This window comes from Eleginops maclovinus, chromosome 3 (assembly GCF_036324505.1).
Source record: "Eleginops maclovinus isolate JMC-PN-2008 ecotype Puerto Natales chromosome 3, JC_Emac_rtc_rv5, whole genome shotgun sequence".
Lineage (NCBI taxonomy): Eukaryota > Metazoa > Chordata > Actinopteri > Perciformes > Eleginopidae > Eleginops > Eleginops maclovinus.
In genome coordinates, this window is record NC_086351.1 from 3,196,064 (window position 1) to 3,222,712 (window position 26,649).

Sequence of the window (26,649 nt, forward strand, 5' to 3'; positions counted from 1 at the left end):
TGAGGAGATATCAGGCGGGGCAGAGGTCATGGACCCTTCACCACCACCACCACCACCAACAATCATTCCCTCTGTTTCTCCCTCTCTCTCTCCCTCTGTATCTCTCTCTCTCTGTTTGTGCGCATCTCCCGCTGATCATTTCCAAACCAGACGTTCAACAGCAGATTTCCTCTCCAGAGAATTGCCACATGGATTTACAGAGAGGGCGTTCCGAATAAGATGGAATGAGAGAAGAAAATGATGCCATGTTTGCAATAAATTCCCACAGAGACTGAAGAGGCGGAGGAGACGGGCAACAGGAGGAGAGGAAGGTGAGCAGTGCTGCTTTTTTCTTTATTAACAGGTTAACGTATCAGGGATGGAGAGAAAATGCAGATGGAAAAAGTAAAAATACATATTTCTTGAGGTATTTTGGGATCTCTCTGTTTTCCTGATCTGACTGTGCACTTTTTTTTGTTTTGACCCTTTGTCAGTCATGACTCTCAGCTGACTGCCCTCTGGGATGAAGTCCTTAAGAAGAGGGTCTTTGCTTTTCCCTCTGCTTTTTACGCAAAAGTCACAAACAAACCATTACTAATTATTGACCCTCAGAAGTTACAGAGAAGTTAGTATTGTTCGACATGAACAGACAACCTCTTATCCTTTTCTTCAATGGGGTTTTCCAAGTTTAACCCTTAACCAAAACTGGAGGAAATCTAGGAAAGGTCAGATCTTGTGCAAACGAGCAGCAAATTATTAAGAAAGCAGAGAGAAATCTGTCTGTCATCTTGAGGGGAAGGATGTTACATGACTTACATGAAGTGCATTATGTTTATTATCAATTTCGTTGGTGACATGTCATTGTTTAGTCATTTTAATTTATAATGCTGCCTCAATTAATTATTTAGTTTTTTTGGTTTGCATGCACAAAAGGACCACTGAGCAGGGAAAGAGATATGAATGTGAAAGTTTATTTTAAACTAAAAGATGTATATTCCTGATTCAAACCTCCTGTTTTCTTAAATTGAGCATCTGCTCTGCTGTGATTTCTATGTATCCTGAAACAAAACTGGCATATTATTCTCAGAAATATCAGATTTGTTCCCAATAAAGCTGCGAAAATCTTTGCAACCACAGAAGACCTGAATGCCAGTGTAGGCGAGATGATGCTCCATCACCTGCTCCATTTGCATTCATTTACATTCATCTGTGTAACTGTCATGTCGTTATTAATGATTGATTATCCTGCTCTATTGGAAGAACAAACATCTCAGGAATATTTTTATTATGACTGAACTTAAGGGAATAAGAAAAACACAATTTAGAATACATAGTACATAAATCACTGTCTCTCTCTCACGAAGCTGATCTAAACGACCATTGTTGTGTTGAGATGGAGGTTTAAAATGAGCTTCTGCCCTGCTTTAATTTCTGTCTGCAGATCAGAAGCAGTTCAGAGAAACTTCAGCTAACACCAAACACAGAACAGCGTACTGCTGCCTCGTCATGAGGAAATGTTACCTCAGCCTGCTGCTAATCCTTCCTGTCACAATGTCACAGCATTTTACATTTTCTCTCAGTTTTCCTGTCGTCACTGGCTCTGTGAAGCTCCAGGGCCTGGCTCTCCTCTCTGCATGCTGCAGGGGGTCAGTGCGGTGCATCCATGGGAGGAAATGTCTCACAGAGGGGCTCCTGGTTCATCCCCTCATCCGTCCACTCATTGTTCCTCTCCCAGCTGTCTCCCAGTACTGACACGGCCGTCGCTGTCTTCCTCACCTTCACATGTAAGCAAGCGTTCAGAGGACACTTTTATCTGTAAGTCAACGTCAGGTTTGTTATTAACCAATCAATCAAAGGTTCTTTATGTAGCCCAAGATCACAAAACGAGTCATACTTCTGGACCAGTGTCAGGACTTCAAAAGCGAACAGGAAATGATGAGCTTAACTGGATGATGTGGACAGACGTATATTCATTTCAATACCATATGTCAATATAAGGTTGAGGGTGTGGTTATAACCGTGGCTTGATTTATGTACATTTAGATTGAACCAAATCTATTAAAGGAGTGAACACATTATTAAAGCTATTATATTCCTTGTCGAAATGAATGTCAAAGTCACCCACAATAATGACTTTGTCCGTTTTAAGGACGAGGGGATGTTATCCACTCTTGTTTCTGGACGTTCATGTTTCCATTTTTGCAAACTCATGTTTTGAAGGCAACTTTATCTATTTCGCACATTTCGACACAAGGTCATTTCACTTCGCTGATGCTTTTATCCAAAGCGAGATGCAATAAATGCAATCAACCATGAAGAAAGAAACCCAACAAAGAATCCTGCAGCTTCAAAAACAGCAGAGAGAATTGTTTTCTTCCATTTTTTGGGAACAGGAACATTTTCAATCTGTGACAGAAGATGTGTGGGCTTGTTGCTGTCCTCATATAATGTGGCGTGCGTAAGCCATTTTGGATCCTGGTTAGCAAACAGGTGTGTTTTAGTTGAGTGGTATCTGGGTCCAACTCACAGAGAGGGAGTAGCAAAGAGCTGATGCAGAGCGAAGGGATGGAGTGTATGGTTTAACCATGTCAAGAACACTTGAAACCGAATACTTGCAAGTCATAAATCACCTTAGAAGAAGGGTCATTTTCTCGTAGACTTCTATATAATCCTTCTATTTCAACCAGGAGAGTCTGTTGGTCATTAGAGGGAATGCAAGTCCTTTTAAGAACCAGATTTTGCCACCTGGTGCTAAGACACTGAGTATAATTTGAATATGATATGAGTACGGTTTTTCCATTCAGCAACCAACACAAAAGAAAACATCGTGAATAATTGTATTAAAAAAAGACTGTTCAGACCGTCTGATTTCAAAAGATTCACAGGATACTCTTCGCTTCTGAATCCAAGAACATAAACCTCCATTGTTTGTTTCTTTGCACAACCCTTTGATGGAGCTACAGATGCTCTCCTCTGCTCAGTGAGATGCATGGTCATTTGATTTTTGCCCGACTTATTGGCTTTCTGTAGAGCAGCGTGAGAGATTGGCATCAGTGCACATTTGTTAGTGTGTGTTATCAAGAGAGGAACACAGGTGAAGCTGCATTGATCAACTCTGAAGCCTTTTGGTCTCACTCACTTCATGAACCCTCCATGCACAATGAGTATGTCTAGGATGTAAAGAGCAGGTTTGAAACCAAATCTTTTCTCAATAATTATTTATGGTAGGTGCATTGTTTGAGTCTGGGACTCCAAAAATGACATTGTAGCTATTTTGCATCTGAGAATAAAGCCTTTGAATCTTGAATTATCTGCTTCTCTTTCTCCAGGTGTCACATCGGTGCTGGGGAACGGCACGTCGTTGTTAATGTTCTGCAGGAGACGAAAGAAGCTCAGACCTCCAGAGCTCATGACAATCAACCTGGCCCTCTGCGACTTAGGCTTCAGCCTCTTGGGGACGCCATTTTTCATCATTTCCTGGTACATAAAACATTGTTATTGACTACTTAGTGGCCAGGCATAGCTCCAGATTGATGCAATGAAAGAGGCCAGTGTGTGTACCTGTAGAGAACTGCAAAAAACTGGGTCCACCTGGCTGGACTTGAGTTAGCACCTATGCTAACCCAAAATATGTGCTAATAGCTTATTTACTCATGATTTGAAGACCATGAAAATGATACTGAAACATGTGCACAGACTCATTCTGAAACTAATACAGTAGCTGCAGTAACACATCCCAAATGGGGACTGCACCACTAATACAAATAAAACCGAGACCGGTTTCGGTTGTTTGTCTGGGCTCGTGTGCTTCAGCTTCGGATAGTTTCACATATCTCCATTATGTCTCATGATGGTACTTTTTAAAGGGTGAATAATAAAGATTTGAGTTGATTTCTACCTATTTCAGCTGGAGTCATGCCTGGGTGTTTGGGGACACCGGCTGCCTCTGGTACGGCATTCAGGGTTTTCTGTTCGGCATCGGCTCGCTGCTCACCACCTGCCTCATCTCTCTGGACCGCTGCCTGAAGATCTGCTGCTTAAGATACGGCAAGTCTCAGATATCAATCCAATGAAGAATGCAATGAAAATATATTTACTCAGTTGATGTATTTTAGAACATCTTTAAGGTACTGTTATTTTAATGTTATGCTACTTCAAACTCCCACTATACAGACTGTTAAACAAACCTCACTTACACAATATGCTGTATGTATTCTAGTCATTACAAGACCCTCGACTTTTTCATTTGGATTTAAATAGATTTTAGAGCCAATTATCAATCGATTATTGCTTAGGTAACACTGAAGGTAAATTACAATCTGCTGAAGTTTCAAGAAAAAGGAGTAAAGTGAAATGTCAAGCAGTGAGGTTTGGTGCACATTAAGCTCACACATGACCTTTAATGGTCAAACTAAGTTCATTAAGTGGTTTCTTGCTTCTTTGCTATGCAGGTCAATGGATTGAGAGGCGCCATGTGTTACTGTCCTTAGTGCTGTTGTGGGTGTACACGTGTTTCTGGGCCGTCCTGCCTGCTTTTGGCTTTGGTAGTTATGGACCAGAGCCTTATGGGACCAGCTGCACAATAAACTGGTAATTTAAACAGGACATATAATGCTTATTTTCAGGTTCATATCTGTATTTTGTTCCTCTTCTGTCTCCATGCTTTAATGTTCAAAAAGCTCTTTATGTTTCTCATACTGCCTGTGCTGGAGCACCTCTTTTCACCCTCTGTCTGAAACCAGAGCCCAGTCTGTTCTGATTGGTTAGCTGGTCGGCTCTGTTGTAACTGATCAACCACTTAGAGACGTCCCTTAGGGAACAACGGGGTCCCATGGATTCCTCATAAATCAAAAGTGTTTTAGAGATTCGAGCACAGGTCAAGGAAGCCAGCATGTTTCCTCTATCCTGTGTTTCTGTTTCAAGGTGGAGAATAAAGACGTCTCTAAATGACAGAATCTATATCTTCCTCATCTTGATGTTGTGCTTCGGATTTCCTGCACTCACCATCGTGGCTTCATATTTGATCATCCTGCTGACGGTGAGGAAAACGAGGCTGTAATTATTCTGCTTAGTGGCTCTTTGATTGCCCGTGGTGCAGTGATGTATTTTTGAAGGCCGACCCAGAAGTTAGCATGGTAAGGGCTCTCATGACAAAAAGCAATTTCTTCCAAACGTTTTTTTAAATCTGGGTGCATACTCAGTGGGCTTAAGTGACCATATAACATTGTTGTTGAAGCTTTTCACTCATGATGTGTAGACAGAATAGATGCTACCAACACACATGCACAGCCTCAGACTCACTGTAAAACCAAATGATTTATTAAGCTTTTGTTGACCACAGACCTTATTTAAGGCTTGACCGGTTCAAAAAACCATTGACTTCAAAATGTAGGAACCTGAAGGGATAAAATGGTAACTTATTTCCAGGTTTTAGGACTCATTCCTGCACCTCTGTGTGGAATTGGAACATAGGAACTCTGGCACCACCTTGTGATTGTTTGAAACGTAGATATTCTGTGTACCCCCACCTCCTCTGTGATACAACAGGGGATTCATCCAAACAAACTCGATATACAAAGGTCTATTGACCGAGATGCTCTGGGCTTTAAAAAACTTTAAGATTAATCGGCTGTCATTTTTGTTTGTGGTAGTTTTAAATATCCCCGCCAGCATGTTTTGAGAAAACAATACTGCTTTTGTTTCATGGTTTTGAAACCCCATTTTTGATATGCTTTACGCTTGAATACGTTTATAGAATCATTCAAGTTTATCCTATGGGTTGATCACACATTTTATGTGGTGAAATAAACTCAGATAACAGGTTTATCTTTGCGTTACACAAATCTACTACAGCACAGGTCTCCAGAGGAAATATGTGCAGCCTCTTGGAGTTCATCATTAAAGTTGTTTTTCCCCAGGACCCATGGGTCTCTAATGGGGAGTTTGTGACCTTTAGTGGTTTCTGTGAGTAACTGCAGGGGGGTGGGCAGCGAAATTATGGTTTCAGATTACTTTATCACAAAATAGAAATGTGTCTTTGGACATCGGCATACAAAACAACAGTCACCATACACAGTACGACATACAGTTCACACACAACACGACGAGTATGCATGTTCAAGTCTAAAAGTGGAAGGTGGTTTTCATAAAAAAAGTGCAACGTTTTTTTGTCTGATTTCAGTTTGTTGTGGAATCTAATTTTGTCTGTAAAGTTAAATCATTTCTGTCACTACTGTGTGTTGGTATCCTGTTGAATTTGAAATCCCATGGTTCGTTAAAATACATTTGAAGAACTGCGTCTGCAACTGTTGCTTCTTTTTCCAGGTTTACAGATCCAATCGTACTCTGGCATCCATACCGTCCGCCTCCGTCACTCACAGTGGAAAAGAACTGAGACTTGCAAAGGTAAACCAATAAATATTGTTTCATACTCTGTCAATCTGTCTGTCTGTCTGTCTGTCTGTCTGTCTGTCTGTCTGTCTGTCTGTCTGTCTGTCTGTCTGTCTGTCTGTCTGTCTGTCTGTCTGTCTGTCTGTCTGTCTGTCTGTCTGTCTGTCTGTCTGTCTGTCTGTCTGTCTGTCTGTCTGTCTGTCTGTCTGTCTGTCTGTCTGTCTGTCTATCTATCTATCTATCTTTTAAAGCACCTTCTATTACTGCTGGATATTATAACATGTAACCAATGAGGATGTGTGTGTGTTTCAGATAGCAGCGGTGGTGTGTGCCTCCTTCCTCATCGCCTGGCTGCCGTACGCCACCATTTCTCTGATCTCTGCGCTCATCCCCAGAGAGGACCAGGAGGCGTCTCTACACACCGTGGTGGAGGAGTCCAGCTCTGCCAATCCCCCAAAGATCCTGGACGTCGCCTCGCTGCTCAACTGGACGGGTACAGAATATTACAGACAAATCTACTACAACCCTGAGACCAGGTGGAGCGGCTCGGACATTAATTCAGCCTCCATCGCCTCCCTGACTGAACCCAGCAGCCCCAAGTCGGCCTTTCCTCCTTTAGTCACCTTAATCCCAGCTATGTTTGCAAAGTCCCACACCGTGCTCAACCCTCTGATCTACCACATCATGAACCGGGAGTTCAGGTACGACATGTACGCCATGATATTTGGCCAGGAGAAGGCGGAGAAGAGGCGGATGTCCATGAACCTGGAGAGACACAGCAGAAAACTGAGCAAACAAAAGAGAAGGGAGAGTAGGAGTAGAGGGAGATTCAACTCCTGGGTAGATACAACCTCAGTTGGTGGGGAGACACTGACTTTAACACCTTGGACACTGAAGGCAACATGGAGAGACACTGCAGCATTGGTGGAGAGATGACAAGGAGAGACCAGAGACGCTCCACGTCCAGCTCTGTGTGACAGATGGATAGACAGATAGATACTGAAAACATGTGCTGTAAAACAACCTATTTTTGGTCTACTTCGCTAAAATGAAATGAAAATAAACATTGTGTTTGCAATGAGTCCTTTTCTTCTCGTGCTGAAGCAACACTTATAAGGTGTTTTCTTACCTTGTTGTCTTGTCAGTTGTATAAACAGGAACTGTTCCTTTAAACTAGCTCAACTGGCTGAATAGCTTTGTATTTGGGAAACCAAATATATTTAAGAAATATCAGTGAAAATCTATCCTGAAATTCAAACACGTTTTCTACAGATGCAACATGTAATGATCTCCAGGAGGGATGTCGGATAGCACTGCAATTGACGATTTATTTCAAATAATCTGCTTATTAAAATGCTGCTTAGTTTCAACTGTAACATCTACCTCTGTGACAAGATGTCAACTTCAAACTACACATATAGTCAGAGTTAGGAATGAACTAAGTACATTTACTCAAGTACTGTAATCAAGAACAATTCTTCAGTTCACCTGCAGTAAATCCAGCAGCTACCCTGCAGTATACAAAGCCATTCAAACTAGCTGCACCTTTACCAGCTCTGAGAACACTTTAATGATCAATCATTATAAAACATATCAGAGATATTATTCTGAAATGGACCAATCAGACAATGACTACTTTTACTGTCGCTACTTTAAGTACATTTAGAGGAGAGTACTTTCTACTTTCACTGGAGGAACATTTAGAATACTTTTACTGTGACAGAGTATTCATACACTCTGGTACTTCTACTTTACTCAAGTACAAGACCTGAGTACTTCTACTTTACTCAAGTACAAGACCTGAGTACTTCTACTTTACTCAAGTACAAGACCTGAGTACTTCTACTTTACTCAAGTACAAGACCTGAGTACTTCTACTTTACTCAAGTACAAGATCTGAGTACTTCTACTTTACTCAAGTACAGGACCTGAGTACTTCTACTTTACTGAAGTACAAGATCTGAGTACTTCTACTTTACTCAAGTACAGGACCTGAGTACTTCTACTTTACTCAAGTACAAGATCTGAGTACTTCTACTTTACTCAAGAACAAGATCTGAGTACTTCTACTTTACTCAAGTACAGGACCTGAGTACTTCTACTTTACTCAAGTACAAGATCTGAGTACTTCTACTTTACTCAAGTACAAGACCTGAGTACTTCTACTTTTACTCAAGTAAAAGATCTGAGTACTTCTACTTTTACTCAAGTACAAGATCTGAGTACTTCTACTTTTACTCAAGTACATGACCTGAGTACTTCTACTTTTACTCAAGTACAGGATCTGAGTACTTCTACTTTTACTCAAGTACATGATCTGATTACTTCTACTTTTACTCAAGTACAGGATCTGAGTACTTCTACTTTACTCAAGTACAGGATCTGAGTACTTCTACTTTTACTGAAGTACATGATCTGAGTACTTCTACTTTACTCAAGTACAAGATATGAGTACTTCTACTTTACTCAAGTAAAAGATCTGAGTACTTCTACTTCTACTCAAGTACAAGATCTGAGTACTTCTACTTTTACTCAAGTACAAGATCTGAGTACTTCTACTTTTACTCAAGTACAGGATCTGAGTACTTCTACTTTTACTCAAGTACAAGATCTGAGTACTTCTACTTTACTCAAGTTCAAGATCTGAGTACTTCTACTTTACTCAAGTAAAAGATCTGAATACTTCTACTTCTACTCAAGTACAAGATCTGAGTATTCTACTTTTAGAGTACTTCTACTTTTACTCAAGTACAAGATCTGCGTACTTCTTCCTCCTCTGCACCTATAGTCGGATACGACATAGAATGGTAAAAGGAAGGATGCATCCTTAACCCATTATCATGTAAGCTGTACAGCACTTAAATGTCTGATCAATTTCCTGTTAATCAAATTACCCTAAACCAGATTGGGACACAGTGAAAGTGGGACGGTGTGTCTGAAGTAGCAGGTGGTGTAATCCCGTTTTAAAAAGTTTGATTGAGCACTTTTATTATTATTATTATTATTGTATGTTTATCCAAATCTGAACTGTTTCTTGTGCAAAACAAATGGAAACAACTAGCTATTGTTGTTTTGTGTGGTCCTGTATTCCACATGAATCAAACAGCAGTGCCCCTGTACTCGCGTGTTTACGGTATCGGTGATCTCCTATCCTGCAGCCCTTGCTCCTGTCTGCGGTCACATCTTGTTGCCAGATCTTCCCTGACGCGGTGACACGGTGTTTCTGTGTTTCCATTCACGCTCTGCGTCATTTTCTTTCGTTAAATCAAGTTTATTTTTGCAGAACCCCGCACCGAGGCGCAGCTCCGGTGTTGCCGCATTTTGTATCCTCGCCTCGCAGCGCACTGGGAATCGCTTTGGATGTTTTGTAGCGGACGGTGAGAAACAACCCTGATCCATCTTAAGACCTCTAGGCTTTAACATTCTGATTTAGACTCGCTCATATAACCAGGTGCATACCGGCTTTTTGTGGCGTGTCTTTCTGATCCTTATTCTTTTTATTCTGCTGTAGCAAGACAATTCCCGTCCGTGTTCATGCCAGATCTGCAGCGCTTTAGTTTCCCTTACCATAGCATGAATCCTTTGTTGGAGGCGAATACGCATCTCCAACTGCAGAGTCAAGCCCCCTCTCACCCGGACTCCCCCTCAGGTCTCCTGCCCGACACCCTGCTCGGTGGACCGGACCCGGCGTCCTTTCTACTGGGGGATCATCCAGGGCCTGATCATCCGGGGCCTGACTTCACCGCACCCTCCCATTACCTTCATCACAACAGCCTCTACCAGCACCGCGCTGCACCGCACCCCCCTGCAGCCATGGCTCTGAGAAACGACCTTGGCTCTAACATCAGCGTCCTGAAGACTCTCAACCTGAGGTTCAGATGCTTTCTGGCCAAAGTGCACGAGTTAGAGCGCAGGAATAAGATTTTAGAGAAGCAGCTGCAACAAGCACTGGATGCCAACAAGGGTTGTCAGGGGGGGTGCTGTGACAGCAGGGGGCCATCCCAGGAGGCTGGGGTGCAGACGGGGTTCGTGGGCTCCATTCCGCTCAGGCCCGGCTCCCTCCCCTTCCACAACACCAACAACTCAGCCAGGAGGCCTACAACGCTCTTCACACCACCACTCACAACAACCCTGCCACCCGAGAGCTGCATTTCCAGCCAGACTAATGCCTTTTCCTGTAACCCAGCCATCACCATCAGCCAGGCCTCGCCCTGTGTGGAGTCCCCTGGATCTGGCTCTAAAAGTTTTTCCAACACCAGCTCCGGCTCCACCAACCCTCCTCCACGCTTCCTGCCCGGCACCATCTGGTCCTACAACCACACCCGCAAGGTGGGCCACTCTGCAGAGCGCCTGAGCAGCCCTGGAGTGTCCTGGGTGCATCCTGATGGAGTCGGGGTCCAGATCGACACCATCACCCCCGAGATCAGAGCCCTGTACAATGTGCTGGCCAAAGTCAAGAGGGAGAGAGACGAGTATAAACGCAGGTAAATGGACCTTTTATACAGTCAAAGTCAACTTTATTATCTGTGTGTGTGTGTGTGTGTGTGTGTGTGTGTGTGTGTGTGTGTGTGTGTGTGTGTGTGTGTGTGTGTGTGTGTGTGTTACAAACAGTGTGTTATTTACACACATACACCTGAGCACCCACGTAAATATAAATATACACTTACATTCTCATATAGACATGTAGACACATAAGGAGGTAAAATATACATTATAAAAAAGAAGGCAAAACAATAAATATATAAAGTTTTGACGCAAATTTGAACAGCACACAGATGTAAGCTAGTCTGGGAGACTCGAACGGATGAATATAGGAAAACAGTCCAAATATATACAAGTAGTGCAAACAATATCTGAACAGGCCTACAGGGGCATTGTTGTACTTCCCTGTGTGTAATGCTTCACTTTTGAGCAGAGCTGTAAAGCAACTGCAGACCAGCTGTCACCAACACCGTGCAGAGTCAGCACAAACAGCCTCCATCCGTCAGCTCCACCCTGCGACCACTACATTCATGTCTGACCACAGAGGCAGGTGCAGCTGCTGGAAACAAACGCCTCACACTCTAAATATAAAGAAGAATGAAGGTCAAAGCTTAGTCGGGATGTGTGATGATCATCACAAACGTTCACTTCAGAGCGCATTAAGATCCCGACATTATTTACTTCAATAAGAGGTCACATTGACATGAAAAGCTACAAGGGAGACTCTGCCAAACAATAACAGAATGGAAAGAAGACCAGATCCCATCAGCAACAATAGAAACAGCAGAAAAACATGAGAGATTACAAAGCAGCACTAAGTCAGATGGGTTTGTTTATTAGCTGAAGCTAGCAGAGACCGCTTCCTAGTATTCTAAGATTGGGTTTAATTTACAGGAATATTATGGAAATCAATCCAGGAGAAAAACTTGTTGATTTTATACTACATTTGTATTTTCTGAAACTTATAGAGCGTCTAAAGGTGACAGACAGAAATTAGGATGACACATAATGCTAAATATGTAGTTAAACTAATGTGAGTTAGGGCTCCACACTATCCATTTATTTTCTGAATGCATTGATTCATTCTTTGGCTTATAGAATGTAGTTCTCAGCAGTCACTGGTTTTAGCTTCTGAAAGCTCCACGCTTGTCGGTGTTGTTTCATATGACAATTAATCAAATGCTTATGGATTGGTTTTAATGATGAATTTGACGGAAATCGCAGTCAAGAGTATGATAACTGCAAGATGTGCCATATTTGTGAAAGGTGTCCCAAACTACAAATTGTGTTTTACACACCAAATAATACATCTTGGTTTGGTACAGATCCTTTCAAAAAATGACACTTTGATCAATGTAATATAGATTTTTCAATTAAAATGATAAAGACAAAAGTACATCCTCTGCATTCCCAACACCAATAACCGTGTCTTATTGCTTATATTTAAATAGTTCAACCTTAGTCTTAGGTTTTTTTTTCAAATAAGCAATTTAAAGACGTCACCTTGGGCTCCTGGAAGTTGTGATGGTGAATTATTTGGACATATTATGAACAAAACCATTAATAAACAAAGCAATGCACTGATTTAATTATAATTAAATCCTTAAGATCATAATACATCTCCAATTAGACCTGTATGAACCCACAATCAATTATTCATCACCAGTTCACAGCAATGACATCACCAGTTGACATCTGGATGCTCTGATTTCTCCTGTAACGTTGTTGGAGAAAAAAAAACCCCAACCCTTAAATCCTGTCATGAATTTGTTGGACATGTGACAGTTCTGGATTGTGCATTGTCTGGGAACTAAATTAGCCCCCATGCTTCTGCACATCGTCACTGAATTCCCTCACATTATGTCCAAATGAGCAGCCATGCATTCTCCCCAGAGGAGATCCTGACCACAGTGGGCTCTTTGTGAATCAGGCAGAAGGGGCGAGTCCGGCTAAGTGTGTGATGTAAGACTTATTATGAGTTAATTGTACTCCGAGGTTTGAGAGTGGAAGATTTATAGACCAGAAGTAATATTGAAACATGTTTGTTACCTGAAAAAAAAAGGGTGCCCTAGTGACAGCAGGGGGGACAGTGCAGACACAGTAAGTAAAGGGATCAGACTAAATAAACAGTCACATGGTAATACAATCTAATAAGTATGCAAACATTGTAGGAAAAAATGCAATGATGGGCAGCATTATGAAGTATGTGAGCTTACTTTATGTGTCTTGAGACAATGGGTGCATTTAAGTGTTGCATTACCTGTGCTGTCAGTTATTCTAAAACAGATCCCGTGGTTATAAGGGTTTTGCCTCTGAAAGGTCAGGTGGTCTACAAAGGCTGAAATCCCTCTGTGTTCCTTCCAGATGGAGTTTCTCTCCCACCTCTCCCCCCCCGCCTGAAACGCCTTCATTGGACTCCTTTGTTTAATTCTGGACCATAGTGACATCACTCTGATACATTAGCACTTCTATTGGCTAGCTATCCAACAAATTGTAGGCTAAGGGGCGGGACATCTCTGAGGGGTTGACTTGTCACAACAGAGCAGACTGGGCTCTGGTTTCAGACAGAGGAGGAAAAGAGGTGCTGCAGCACAGGCAGTATGAGAAAAATAAAGAATATCTGGAAAGAATAATTACTACTTCCAATTATTTTATTTAAATACTCCCATTTGCAATTTCGATAACATTTGGTCTGACTGTGCAGCCTTCCTGATTTCCTTCTCTAGCACTTTTACCCATTCATATTTCTCTCTTCATTCAAGGACAACTTCTCTTTCTCCCCCTTTATCCTCCCACCACTCCCCCCTTTCTCTATCTCACGTATACCCCTCACACTTCCTCTCCCCCTCTCTCATGCTCTCTGCCTCTCCTCGCTCCCACTGCGCATCCCTCTCTCCACACTCCTCTCTGTATCTGCAATGCACCATGCACTGCAAACAGTTACTGCTGGTGGGGGGGTGGGGGGGGAGCTTGGCTTGCAGAAGGATGCACTCCTCCACTTTCTGTTCACTCTCACCTTACTGATCAAACAAGCATCCTCTACAACACAAACAACTCCTGTTTCATGACTCAGTTTTCTTCCAGGTTTAGTGTTTAGTGTGCCCCGATGTGCCGCAGCATCCTGCATTTAAAGCAGCGTTTATATAAGAGACTCTGCGGAGAGCGCAGTTCCTCTGGGAACATGTGCCGTGTGAAGTCACTGAAGCGGAGATCACATGCAGGATCTGTGCTCCGGCTTTCAAATGAATTAAAGTTCAGATTCATGAGCCAGTCCTCGTGTTGCTGGCTGCACCATAGTGGCAAATAATTCATCTGTTCATCAGAGAGTGAGTCAGCAAATCTCTCTCAAATGTTTCCCGTTTACACCTGATTGGTTCATTTAACTTTATATCCTGATATGATTCACCTAAACTGCTTTCACATATTAATGTCAGATCCACATGCGATTTCATATGTTGCGCCCAGCTAACCAGCTAAGCTATTACCTGTTATTTTCATTACCAATTAATCTGGATATATTTTCCAGATTAATCTTTTGGTCTTTTTATGAAGAAAACCAGTGAAACATGCCTATTCCAGTCCAAAGTCTTCCTGTGTAATTCCAAAAAACAAAGATTTTAGCTCTGATATGATGATATCCATGAGAGGCTAACCACAGCATTTTCTAAAGAATGTTTCCATGAAATATTGATTTAAAGATTAATCCAATAGAAAAATCAATTGCTTCTATTTCTCCACAACCAACTAATCGTTGCAGCTCTACAGTCCCAGTTTCTCGCACCTTTCTGCATATCTTCGTGTGTTTCTGCCACCTGGAGATCAGCATTGTGATGTGATGCGTACCGGAGGAATGTGAATGGCACACAGTATTGATTTCCACTAGACAGATGATGCATTTAAAATAGTTTAACATCTGGATAAAATCACGCAGTCTTATGGCTTTTCTACCTCGTGAAATAGTTAAGTTGTGGATCCCTTCATGCACGTCTTTGTAAATGAATCTAGATAATAGAAAAGCATAAACGGATCCTCACGTTAAACCCAGGGCCTCTATGTGTTCGCAATGCACACAAATATTGTTTAATTCTTATTTCCTTTTGTCTCTTAGATGGGAAGAGGAATACACTATGAGGGTGGACATGGAGCAGAAAATGACAGACCTGCAAGAGGTAACGTTGTTGTGTGTGTGTGTGTGTGTGTGTGTGTGTGTGTGTGTGTGTGTGTGTGTGTGTGTGTGTGTGTGTGTGTGTGTGATAATAATAACTCTGATAATAATCACACAGTTAGCGGTTACATATTTGAGATGAGGCTTTTCATTGCTCTGATAACATCAGTTATAAAAACGCTCTGCAGCGGGTACAGACTGCTTCCTCTGAGCAGTATGAATCATACTACAGTGACTCATACCGAGCTCATGCACTCGTTTGTAATTGGTTTTCTCTTTTTCTCAGAACACTGCCCATCATCTGATTAAAAGTGCAATAACACTTATTGTCCTATTTTGAGTCAAATAAAGCATTGTTCCTCTAACTTTATTATAGAATGACGCCTTTAGTGCAGCTAGTCTTCCATATATCAAACAGTGCGTCTCTTTCCAACAGGTTTCCCTCTTTTTTAGCTATTTGACCCATTTAAATGTTCTTTTTCATTCAAAAACAACTTCTCTTTCTCCCTCTGCACTCTATTTTAGTCAGCAAAAACAAAGAAATGTGTAAACATGTATTGAACATCACAGACAACATAAATGGCAAACACTTAAAGTAGTAAACAGCAAGACATTATACCACAGAATTAAATCAATATGATTGATTCAAAGTAGATACAAACCTACACTTTGGACTCTCTAAACATATTTCCTAGCAAAACTACTACTCACCACATCCAGAACATGCTATAAATGTATTTGTTTTGTATTTTAAACTTTGTTTTGTGTGTTATTAAGACAATAACAGTGCCTTATATACTAATGTGTGTTTTAAGATATGTCATCATATCAGTACAGGGACAACAGTTAGAGCCATATACATAAATACAGCTGTTTTCAGGACGATTAATGTACAGTGGGGCAAAAAAGTATTTAGTCAGCCACCAATTGTGCAAGTTCTCCCATTTAAAAAGATGAGAGAGGCCTGTCATTTTTATCATAGGTATACCTCAACTATGAGAGACAGAATGAGAAAAAAAAATCCAGGAAATCACATTGTAGGATTTTTAAAGAATTTATTTCAAATGATTGTGGAAAATAAGTATTTGGTCAATAACAAAAGTTCATCTCAATACTTTGTTATATACCCTTTGTTGGCAATGACAGAGGTCAAACGTTTTCTGTAAGTCTTCACAAGGTTTTCACACACTGTTGCTGGTATTTTGGCCCATTCCTCCATGCAGATCTCCTCTAAAGCAGTGATGTTTTGGGGCTGTCGCTGGGCAACACAGACTTTCAACTCCCTCCAAAGATTTTCTATGGGGTTGAGATCTGGAGACTGGCTAGGCCACTCCAGGACCTTGAAATGCTTCTTACGAGCCACTCCTTCGTTGCCCTGGCGGTGTGTTTGGGATCATTGTCATGCTGAAAGACCCAGCCACGCTTCATCTTCAGTGCCCTTGCTGATGGAAGGAGGTTTTCACTCAAAGTCTCACGATACATGGCCCCATTCATTCTTTCCTTTACACGGATCAGTCGTCCTGGTCCCTTTGCAGAAAAACAGCCCCAAAGCATGATGTCTCCACCCCCATGCTTCACAGTAGGTATGGTGTTCTTTGGATGCAACTCTGCATTCTTTCTCCTCCAAACACGACGAGTTGAGTTTTTACCAAAAAGTTCTATTTTGGTTTCATCTGACCATATGACATTCTCCCAATCCTCTTCTGGATCATCCAAATGCCCTCTAGCAAACTTCAGACGGGCCTGGACATGTACTGGCTTAAGCAGGGGGACACGTCTGGAACTGCAGGATTTAAGTCCCTGGCGGCGTAGTGTGTTACTGATGGTAGCCTCTGTTACTTTGGTCCCAGCTCTCTGCAGGTCATTGGGGGGATTTTTGCTCACCGTTCTTGTGATCATTTTGACCCCACGGGGTGAGATCTTGCGTGGAACCCCAGATGGAGGGAGATTAGCAGTGGTCTTGTATGTCTTCCATTTTCTAATAATTGCTCCCACAGTTGATTTCTTCACACCAAGCTGCTTACCTATTGCAGATTCAGTTTTCCCAGCCTGGTGCAGGTCTACAATTTTGTCTCTGGTCTCCTTTGACAGCTCTTTGGTCTTGGCCATAGTGGAGTTTGGAGTATGACTGTTTGAGGTTGTGGACAGGTGTCTTTTATACTGATAACGAGTTCAAAAAGGTGCCATTAATACAGGTAACGAGTGGAGGACAGAGGAGCCTCTTAAAGAAGAAGTTACAGGTCTGTGAGAGCCAGAAATTTTGCTTGTTTGTAGGTGACCAAATACTTATTTTACCGAGGAATTTACCAATTAATTCTTTAAAAATCCTACAATGTGATTTCTCATTCTGTCTCTCATAGTTGAGGTATACCTATGATGAAATATACTTTTCTTTTTTGCCCCACTGTATGTGTGTTTCCTGCAGCTGTGTTTTTAATAAACCCTATCATTTCCTGTGAGTTTGTGGGTAGCTAGGTGTGAGTGTGCCACTGCCAGGAATCTGTACCTGACCCAATTTAGCTAGCAGCAGCACAACACAAGACCACAAGCAACAAAACACCCCTGAGACTGAAAAGGGGTCCTAACTAATATAACTGCTCATGTGTCAAAGGATCAGAAACATCTAGAGATCACCTCAGGAGATTATGAATTGAAGATTCCCATTTATTTTTCATGCAGATACAGGATTTTAGTCTTGTTGACAACCTCCTGCTTGCAGAGTGTACTTGTTACTTTCCAGTGAATTGATGTGGCCGGACATGTGTCTGTGTGTGGGAGTGTTTGTGTGTTCTTTATGTGTCTCTTCAATGTGTGCAGGACCTGCAGGAGAGTGAAGGCTGTCAGGACGAGCTGGCTGTCAGAGTCCAGCAGCTCAAGGCAGAGCTGGTGCTCTTCAAAGGCCTCATGAGCAATGTGAGAACCGTAAGACTTATACAGTTCTAAAACACCCTCATAGATCAGCACATTAGAGGTCTCTGTATGTATTTATGCTTCTCTGTGGATGGACTGTGTAATAATAAGTACATTAATAGGATATTATTTACTTTTGAGAAGAAGAAACCCCTCAAAAAAGGTTTCTTAAGTTGTGTGAAACAAAAACTCTGACTTATTGGACTATTATAAACCACCCTCATGGACCATTTGGTCATTTAAGACCTGGAAGAGAGCGCAGATCATCAAGTCCCCACAGTTTATTAACATTCATACGTGTATTACTATCAAGTAGAAACACACAGTCCTGTTTAGAGTCGTTTAAAGTCTCTTCATACCGTTTAACTTTAGTCTGATGAACTCCTCCTCCTCTCTGCAGAACCTGTCAGACTTGGACAGTAAGATCCAGGAGAAAGCCATGAAGGTGGACATGGACATCTGCCGCCGGATCGACATCACCGCTCGCCTCTGTGACGTGGCTCAGCAGAGGAACTGTGAAGACGTGATCCAGATGTACCAGGTACCAGAGCGGCTGTGTTAGCTAATTAGTATCCAAATTGAGACACAGCGCAGGTCTACATCTGATCTCCTTTCATCACATCACTTCCTGTTAGAGTTTGTGCATTGATCGTGGCGCTCTGAATGCCGACCGTGTCCCCGCAGGTTCCTAACAACCAATCGTCCCTGAACTGCCGCCGCAAACAGACTCCTCTGTCCTTCAACGGCAGCGAGTGTGACGAGTCCGTCAGCACCTCGGAGAGCGATGGCGGCGGTGGCGCGTCAAACACGAGGAGAACTGCGGCTCCTCGGCCAATCAGATCAACGAGGAGATGCAGAGGATGCTGAACCAACTGTGAGTGATCTGAAATATGATGAGTCGAATGTTTCCCTCCTTCACTCCTGCACCAACACTAAGTATTTTAAATGTGTGTGTGTGTGTGTGTGTGTGTTCGGGTTTTAGGCGTGAGTGTGAGTTTGAGGATGATTGCGACAGTTTGGCGTGGGAGGAGACTGAAGAGACCCTGCTGCTGTGGGAGGACTTCCCAGGATGCACTCTGCCTCCTGATCCCAGCCACCCACCAGGAGAGGTAGTTTGGAGTTGCACGATTTATTTCAATGACATCATTGTTTTAAGGAGTGGCAAAGGACCTTAAAAGCGATTCTTAGAGGTAGAAAGCCAATTCAAACTGCATCTGCTATGAGCCTGTTTATGTTTATATAATCTTCATCAGATCTTTCGCTTGGAGGCCATGCAGCTTGTTCTCCTGGCTCTGTGCACTGCCATCATAGCTACATAATGATGCATGACCAGCTGTGATTACAGTTGCTCAAATGATACGTATATAATGGGGGGTTTTTCTACACATTTAAAACACATATCTAGAACTAGTGTCAAAAAGAAGAGCCGGTTAATTCTATTGCGTTAATCAAGACGTCTGTAATGATGTGCTTCCGGGTACAATAACGTCGCTAGCTAACAGCGGCATTTATCAAATCTGAGGGCACAGCTTGCACATTCTTCTCCTGGGTCTGTGTAGTAACATGAGCCTCTTTAATGTGCACCCAAGATGCTGTGAAAAACTGTCCTTTGTACTTATGTAGCCTCAATAAATCTCCACCAGGAAGGAGGTAAATCAAGCCTTCAAATAAACCAGTGATACATTCTGTTAAACATGTCTTTCTAGGTCATTGTTTGAGCAAAGGCCGCTTTATTCATGTGATAGGGATCCGCTCCTTTCCTAGCCTCCTCCAGACTGCGGCATGTTAATCGATATTTTCCGCTCAGACTTCAAAGAAGCTTTTAGACTTCTGATGTGCAGAGAAGCACAGATTTAAGATGATCGATTCAGTTTTGTCTCACACTGACCTTCATGGCATTGGCTGGGGCTGGGGCGATTCAGGACACACACAAACACACACTCACACTCACACTCACACTCTCACACACACTAAAACACAAGCTCTGTCTAGCCTGTATTGGTGTGTGGTTTGTTTCCAAGAAATGCTTGTAGGTATTTGTTTTCATTTACCGGCTGTGTGTTATTTGTCCCTCTGAGGGGAGGATCTGTATCAGTCGGGGAAATTTGAGCCGAACATAAAGCTATCTGGGCTGTGATAGTCGTGTTACATCACCTGCAGTTGTGTCTGATTGTGTCATGATGAGCACACCAACATATGTTCTGTGTTACTACATTTAATCACAGGCATATCTATATTGCTACCAGCTGGAATAGTCTGAATATCTGTCTTCTCTGTCCCTCTCCAGCAGCAGGAGGACTGTCTGGAAAAGGTGATAAATGACACAGAATGCCTCTTCCAGTCCCGAGAGAAGGAGTACCAGGAGACCATCGACCAGATTGAGGTCAGACCCTAGCTCCATATACAGTATTTAAACTACACAAATGACCCTGTTCATGTATTCATTCGTTTATTGTTATTTCTCTGTCCTATGTCATACTTAGACACCATTGTTTGGAATCTGTAGGTGTTGCATTCACAAAGCGCGTGACTCAAAGCTCAGAACAGACCAAAAAGCAAAATAAGCAGTTCACGTTAAAAAAAGCGATACATATCTGCATAATATATCAGCAAAGGTGTGTCCCTCTCTCTTCCAGCCTTTCTCTTTTGTGAACTACCATCTTGATATCACCCTGTCTTACTAATAAAGCTTTGAGCTGGAGATATATGTTTCCCACACATTGTTTTGATGTCTTGATGCAGTGATATAGATTGTTATGCAGTGCTCTGTTGCCTGCACCTTCCCCAAAAGTCAGCGTTAAGTGACTCCGTCATTTACTGCCGCATTCCTCCACCGAGGCTCGAAACGGAATGAATTCCTCCTCTTCTCTTTTTTAATCGCTGTACACTTTATGTTAATCCTGCACATGTGCAAGGGTTTAAACACACTTTTGTTGGTAAATACATAACACGTTAACTTTTGTAATTTCTCTGCCTGCAGCTGGAACTGGCCACAGCGAAGAGCGACATGAACCGGCACCTGCACGAGTACATGGAGATGTGCTCCATGAAGAGAGGACTGGACGTTCAGATGGAGACCTGCAGGAGGCTCATCACACAGAGTGGAGACAGGTAACACACACACACACACACACACACACACACACACACACACACACACACACACACACACACACACACACACACACACACACACACACACACACACTCACACACTCACACACACACACACACACACACACACACAAATTTGACTTGATCTGTCTGCTAATCCTGTGTTTGGTGTCACTGTTTTTTACAGGTCCTTTAGTTTTGTATCGTAACCCTTTACTTTAATTTCCCATCAAGAAAACTGTTCAATCATCCCATAGATGATCTGAAATACAAAGAATGTTGTTTTACACAGATAATAAAACCATAAGGGGTTTATATTTTCTATTTTTCCAATTTCTAAATAGTTTTTAGACTGCTGATTAATGTTTAGAGGGACCAGAAACATTGGTTTGCCCTTCCCTAGAAATGTCTTCTGGTACTATTTACAGGTAAAATAGACAGAAGAGCTCAAGCTGCTATTTTAGTCTGGTTATTTTATTAGCAGTTGTTGACTGAGAGGCATGCAGCCTGTAAAACTTGGGAAAGACAACACTTATGCCCTGTTATGATGTCCAAAATCTGAGACGATATCCATTCTCGTGTCACGATATGGATATATTGCCCAGTCCTAAGTTTAACACATGAATAATCTGCTAAACCTTAAGCATTTCTTCATGTTCCTGTGTGTCTCAGTAGCCCTGCAGCTCCTGCCTCCGCTGAGGACGGCGAGCAGAGAGAAAGCGACAGATCTTCGTCGTCTCCGCCCTCTTCCTCGAGCTCTGGAAGATCCTGACACCCTGTCACAGTAACGGCAGTAAGGCAGGCTCCACCACATCCAGCTTCAGTACCACACCGACGCAATACACACACCCGTAACAAAGGCGACACCATGTTTACACACGAGCCGCTTCCTTTACGCAGTCATGCTCGAAATCTTTCCTGCAAACGACAAGATGTCAATGCCGTGCGGAGAAGAGAGGTCTAGTTATCCAGAGTTTGATAGCGGTAGATAAATGTTTTAATTGGTAAATCTTTAATGGATTTTCCTGTGAGAATACTTAGAAGATCCTGAGTTTATTGTAAGTAAACAGACTCAATGCAGTGCAGAGATGTAGGCTGCAGGAAAGCATAGCATGATTTATTCACCCCACAAAAGATCCGGGCATCTGAAAATAATCAAGCAAAAGAAAAGGTCACTAAAAAATCCACTTCACACTTGCCTGTAATTTACCTTCTATCACTAAACAAATACGTATGAGAAGGATAGTTTAAGTACTGCAACAAAGGCTGTCCTGGAGTGTATTTCTGAGTGTTATCTGTCAGTGCGATAATACAATGTTAAGCTTAGGACTCTGAGGTATAAAAAGATGTCATGATTCAGCATTTTACTGCCTTTCAGCTGCAGATTCACAGCTTGCTTTCTATCTGTGCAGTACCATTTTACACCACAGGCCAAGCTAAAGTCACAAATACAGAATAACAGCTGTGCTCGAGATATGATAAAGAAGTTATACATGAGCTGTGGTGCAGCAGGGTCGGGCCTCTGAATCCTAACATGCCACTTCCTTTCAGCCAAAATGAGGAAGGTGTAATCCTGGAAACAGTTTTGGTGGTCTGCTGCGAATCACCTGAATCCAAACTGGATTTAATGTGAAAAATCCACCGTTAATCGAGTTCTTCCTTGTGGATGTACTTAGGATTTTCTGGTTTAACTCAAGGTAAGCTTTGCAATAAAACTACGAGTAAATGTCTCATAATGTCACAAGATTTTAACAACATCGGCAGTAAGCATTAGGCATCATTTTGGTCGCTAATGCAAACCATACTAACATTACCACCCTTATCTCAGAGAAATGTTTCTTAGATAAGACACCAACATCCCTCTGTCAGAGTGAAATGTAAACAAATATTTGGAAGTGTAGCACCTGCGAGGTAATTCACATATTACATACACCTAAATTGCATTGAACGTGCGTTGTAACTTGCAGATAAAACTGTAAACGGTGCTTTTTAAGAAACCCAAAATGTCTGGTAATATAGCAGAACGATGTTGCCAGTTTCAATGAGGGAAGCATGCATGAATTTCAGATTCATAAACACCTTCTTTATGCTGATCTGGAGTCAGATTTGGCTCTATTTTTCTGCCCTGTGACAGTAAAAGTGCTGTGGGATGAAATATGCTGAATCATTTTAAAAAGCTGAACACATAGATGGTCATAAAATAGAATACGTTAGCTGTTGAGTGCCAAAAAAAAAAGGGTCGGATGTGAATCAACAGGAAATAGCTGTGTATTTAAAAAAAGGATGAATAATTATAGCTGCCGAAGCTATTCCAACAAGGTGCTTGATGTATGTAAGTGATCTATTTTTGAGCCTGTTTGCACATAGAAAGAGCAGAGCAAAAATGTGTATGAAACAATCAGCACTATTAAAGACATGTAACTTAAAAAGGTTGGAAATATATTTCTTCTTCGATATTTCCTCATCCTGAATAATGAATTTAACAAACACATACCTCATTTTTACTTTTTTCCATGCACATTTGACCATGATCTTTGAATCTGACACACTGCTACAGTAAAGCAGTTTATTAACTGGAAATCTTCACCGCTCTGTTATCGGACTCTGTTGTCTAACCACAGTCCTGGCTGTAACTTCCCCTGTGTGTGTCAGGTGAAATATTTCCTCTGCTTCTGCTGCGACTCACACTCGGACCACTTTGTTTCAATGATAAAGAAAGGCTACGGAAGCCCTGAAAGGCAAAATAGGAAACAAATTGGTGAACTATTTTCTAAATCTGATCTGAATCGTTTTCGCTCCTGTTTATGACTTAAGAACAGCTGAAAAATACGGGGTTTTTTTGCAGGAAAATCCTCAATTTTCTCGTTTTTTCGCAGGATTATATTTCTTAGTTACTTTATTTTATCCTTGAAACCAGGACCAAGAATAGTCTTTCTCCCGCACTGTTCGGTTTTATTAAATTACCTATTTTAATCTAATACTTCCCACCGCAAAAGGGGGTTTTCTACTGGTGAAACAGTGTCCTACTCAAGCACGGGAATCCGATCTGTCTTTTACACGTTATATTTCACCAAGCACTCGAACATACATTACACATGCTAGGTAAACAACAGCTCAGCTCCACCAGTCAAAAAACTGATCCTACCAACCGGCAAGTTAACGCATGCGCAGATGGGACCACATCCGGTCTACATCTGCCCATATTTGGAAAACTTTGTGAAAACTCCACACTCACTTTACTTTGCATTGTTCAACTTCATTTTTTGCCATGATCATTTTAATAATTATTTTAATCTGTGAGTAGTATTTTGTTCGTGTTTGTTGTTGCAATGCACTTTTTTTGCCACCATATTGCATCAGTACTTCAATGGGACTAAAACTGGTTATGTTTTCTTACAGGGGAGTTTCAAATTTCTCAGTGCACTGTAAAACACAAGCTACATATACTGCTGTGTTAGCAGGTTAAGCTCGTTACGCTACATTACTGTCTTTTTTCCCCCTAAAACTCACATGAAAGAAAACACAATGGTTTAAGTCTTAAAAACACTACGTTATATTGGTTCAGTCTCGAGGCCGAAATAAGCATTACAACAACAAACACCCAAAACATATTTCCACCTGTTCAAAAGTGATAGCATTAAAACATAACAAATGAAATTCCTTTTTAATACAACTTTTTTTTCACCTGTTCTTGAGTAAAAAAAAAAAGAGAATATTTTTAAATCATGCTTAAAAAACGTAAAACCAAATTTCTTTTGAAATTTCTGCCTTTGAGGGCTTCTGTAGTGCCGTATGACGACAGATTTGAATCTCATATAAACTGCATGTGTGGCTGTTGGATTAGCCGAATGCTAATCGTGTTGTTTCCACTACTGTTTGAATGCAGAAGGAGGATGTCAGAGACAAACTGAGTGAACACCATTTCCCTTTGTATAGTTTACCTTTCGCACACTGAGTGAGTCTCTATGTATGCATGTGCCAGTGTGTATGTTTCCGGGTGTAATGTCTGTACAGTGAGTGTTTTTAAAAAGACTTTTACTCGGGCAAATGTACAACATGAAGAAGAAGAAGAAGGAGAAGAAGGAAATGTAACAAGTCCAATTTGATGTTGTCTCTGTGTTTGAGACTGAGCTGTCTTTTTGACATAAAATCACCTAAAAATGTGTAAATATTTAAAGTGAAAAGACAATGGAGTTCTTTTTTCCCATTGGATCTCTTTCTTTATGAGTGTATGTGTTTGCCAAATAAAGTCAATTTAAAAATAACTCGAGTTATACAAAACAAAGCAGAATTACTGAAATGCAAATGCTTAAGCGAAATGACCTGTACGGTGGCTTTGATATTATAATGTGTAATGGAAATATAGCTTTGAATATAGTCTTGTGTTCAAAGACTGCAAACGAAGAATGTCCACAGTCACACATCTGGAAAACAAAATCCTACTAAATTAAACCAAAACTAAAATCACCTCATTGGTCTTTTTAGTTTTCAATGTCATTTCTTTCACATATTTAAAGATGGGATTGAATTTGTGTCAAAAAGCAATCAGATGATACCTCTGAGAATAGATGAGGCGCTCCAGATGTGTGACGAAGCAGCTTTAAACATACAGACAGTAATTTAGGCTAAAAGGCTTCACTGCAGAGCTACAGTATGTAATGTGTCGAGAGAGACTGAAAGAATAAAAGATGCAACTGAGCGACAAGATCTCCTGTGCTTCTTTGTGAAAACAACGCGTCTGTCTGCCTTTTAATTAAAGGGGCCAGTGTACCCAAATTACAAAGAATCAAATGGAGGTATTTTGTTTGTTGTTCTCACACCATTTATTTGTAATTGCATTTAAACAAAAAACAGCATCATCTCTCAGCTCAGCTACAATACTTGGGACTGGGTGAGAGATCTTCAGGATTGGTCGGGCAACCCCCGTGTCGCCTCGTGGGTGCAGCACGTGTCTTGTCAATTCTCTGGCCGTAACTTCATAATTTAGTGGTTGCCATCCCCACTGTGGTTCAACTCCATGCTCCACGAGTGTCCGGTACAGGTTTGTTTGTCCAAGGAAGCTGAATTTTGCCAAAATCGTGTGTAAAGCGTGTACCTGCATGCATCCTAAATAAACTGCAATATGTCCAAAACCCTGCTGCCCGCTTGCTCACCTCCAGCTGACGCTCTGATCACATCACCCTTATCCTCCACGACCTCCACTGGCTCACCATCAAACACCGAATTGACTTCAAAATATTACTTCTCACCTACAAAGCCATCAACAACCTTGAACCTTGTTTTTTATTTCAGTGAACATGGCACTTAAGTAAGATTCCACTTGTTTAGCTTAAGAACACTGTGTTAGCTCCTTTAACAGTCTGTATGACACATGAGCAATGTGCTGATTCAAAATATTCTGTGAAATCAAATTTCAAGTGAACTAACGTGAAGTGCTCCTCCATCATGTTGTTGTTAGCTGCACGGAGAACGTCTCAGACACGTCCTCCGTCAGACTTCACAGTCTGCATGGAAAGTGATGAGGCTTTGACGCAGGAGAGAATCAGAGAGCGTGAGAGAGCTGAGTGCTGCACGGTTCACTGCGCGGGAGGACAGGAAGATGCATCAGG

At 41.7% G+C, this 26,649-nt stretch overlaps 2 protein-coding genes across 2 annotated transcripts; both read left to right on the top strand.

Annotated features, from left to right (window-relative positions):
* Positions 1-1,642: 1,642 nt before the first annotated feature.
* Positions 1,643-7,417, top strand: opn9 (opsin 9). The gene is made up of 7 exons (XM_063879069.1): positions 1,643-1,763; positions 3,309-3,459; positions 3,887-4,026; positions 4,431-4,569; positions 4,903-5,017; positions 6,304-6,384; positions 6,682-7,417. The coding sequence occupies exons 1-7, from the start codon at positions 1,643-1,645 to the stop codon at positions 7,303-7,305; spliced, it is 1,371 nt and encodes a 456-aa protein (XP_063735139.1). The 3' UTR covers positions 7,306-7,417.
* Positions 7,418-9,537: 2,120 nt separating this feature from the next.
* Positions 9,538-25,739, top strand: iffo1b (intermediate filament family orphan 1b). Its single transcript, XM_063878302.1, is given in 10 exon segments — positions 9,538-10,853; positions 14,960-15,020; positions 17,834-17,929; positions 18,327-18,467; positions 18,611-18,718; positions 18,721-18,800; positions 18,909-19,035; positions 20,214-20,309; positions 20,907-21,037; positions 21,713-25,739. Coding segments are annotated over 10 exon segments (1,890 nt in total). The 5' UTR covers positions 9,538-9,903; the 3' UTR covers positions 21,813-25,739.
* Positions 25,740-26,649: the final 910 nt, after the last annotated feature.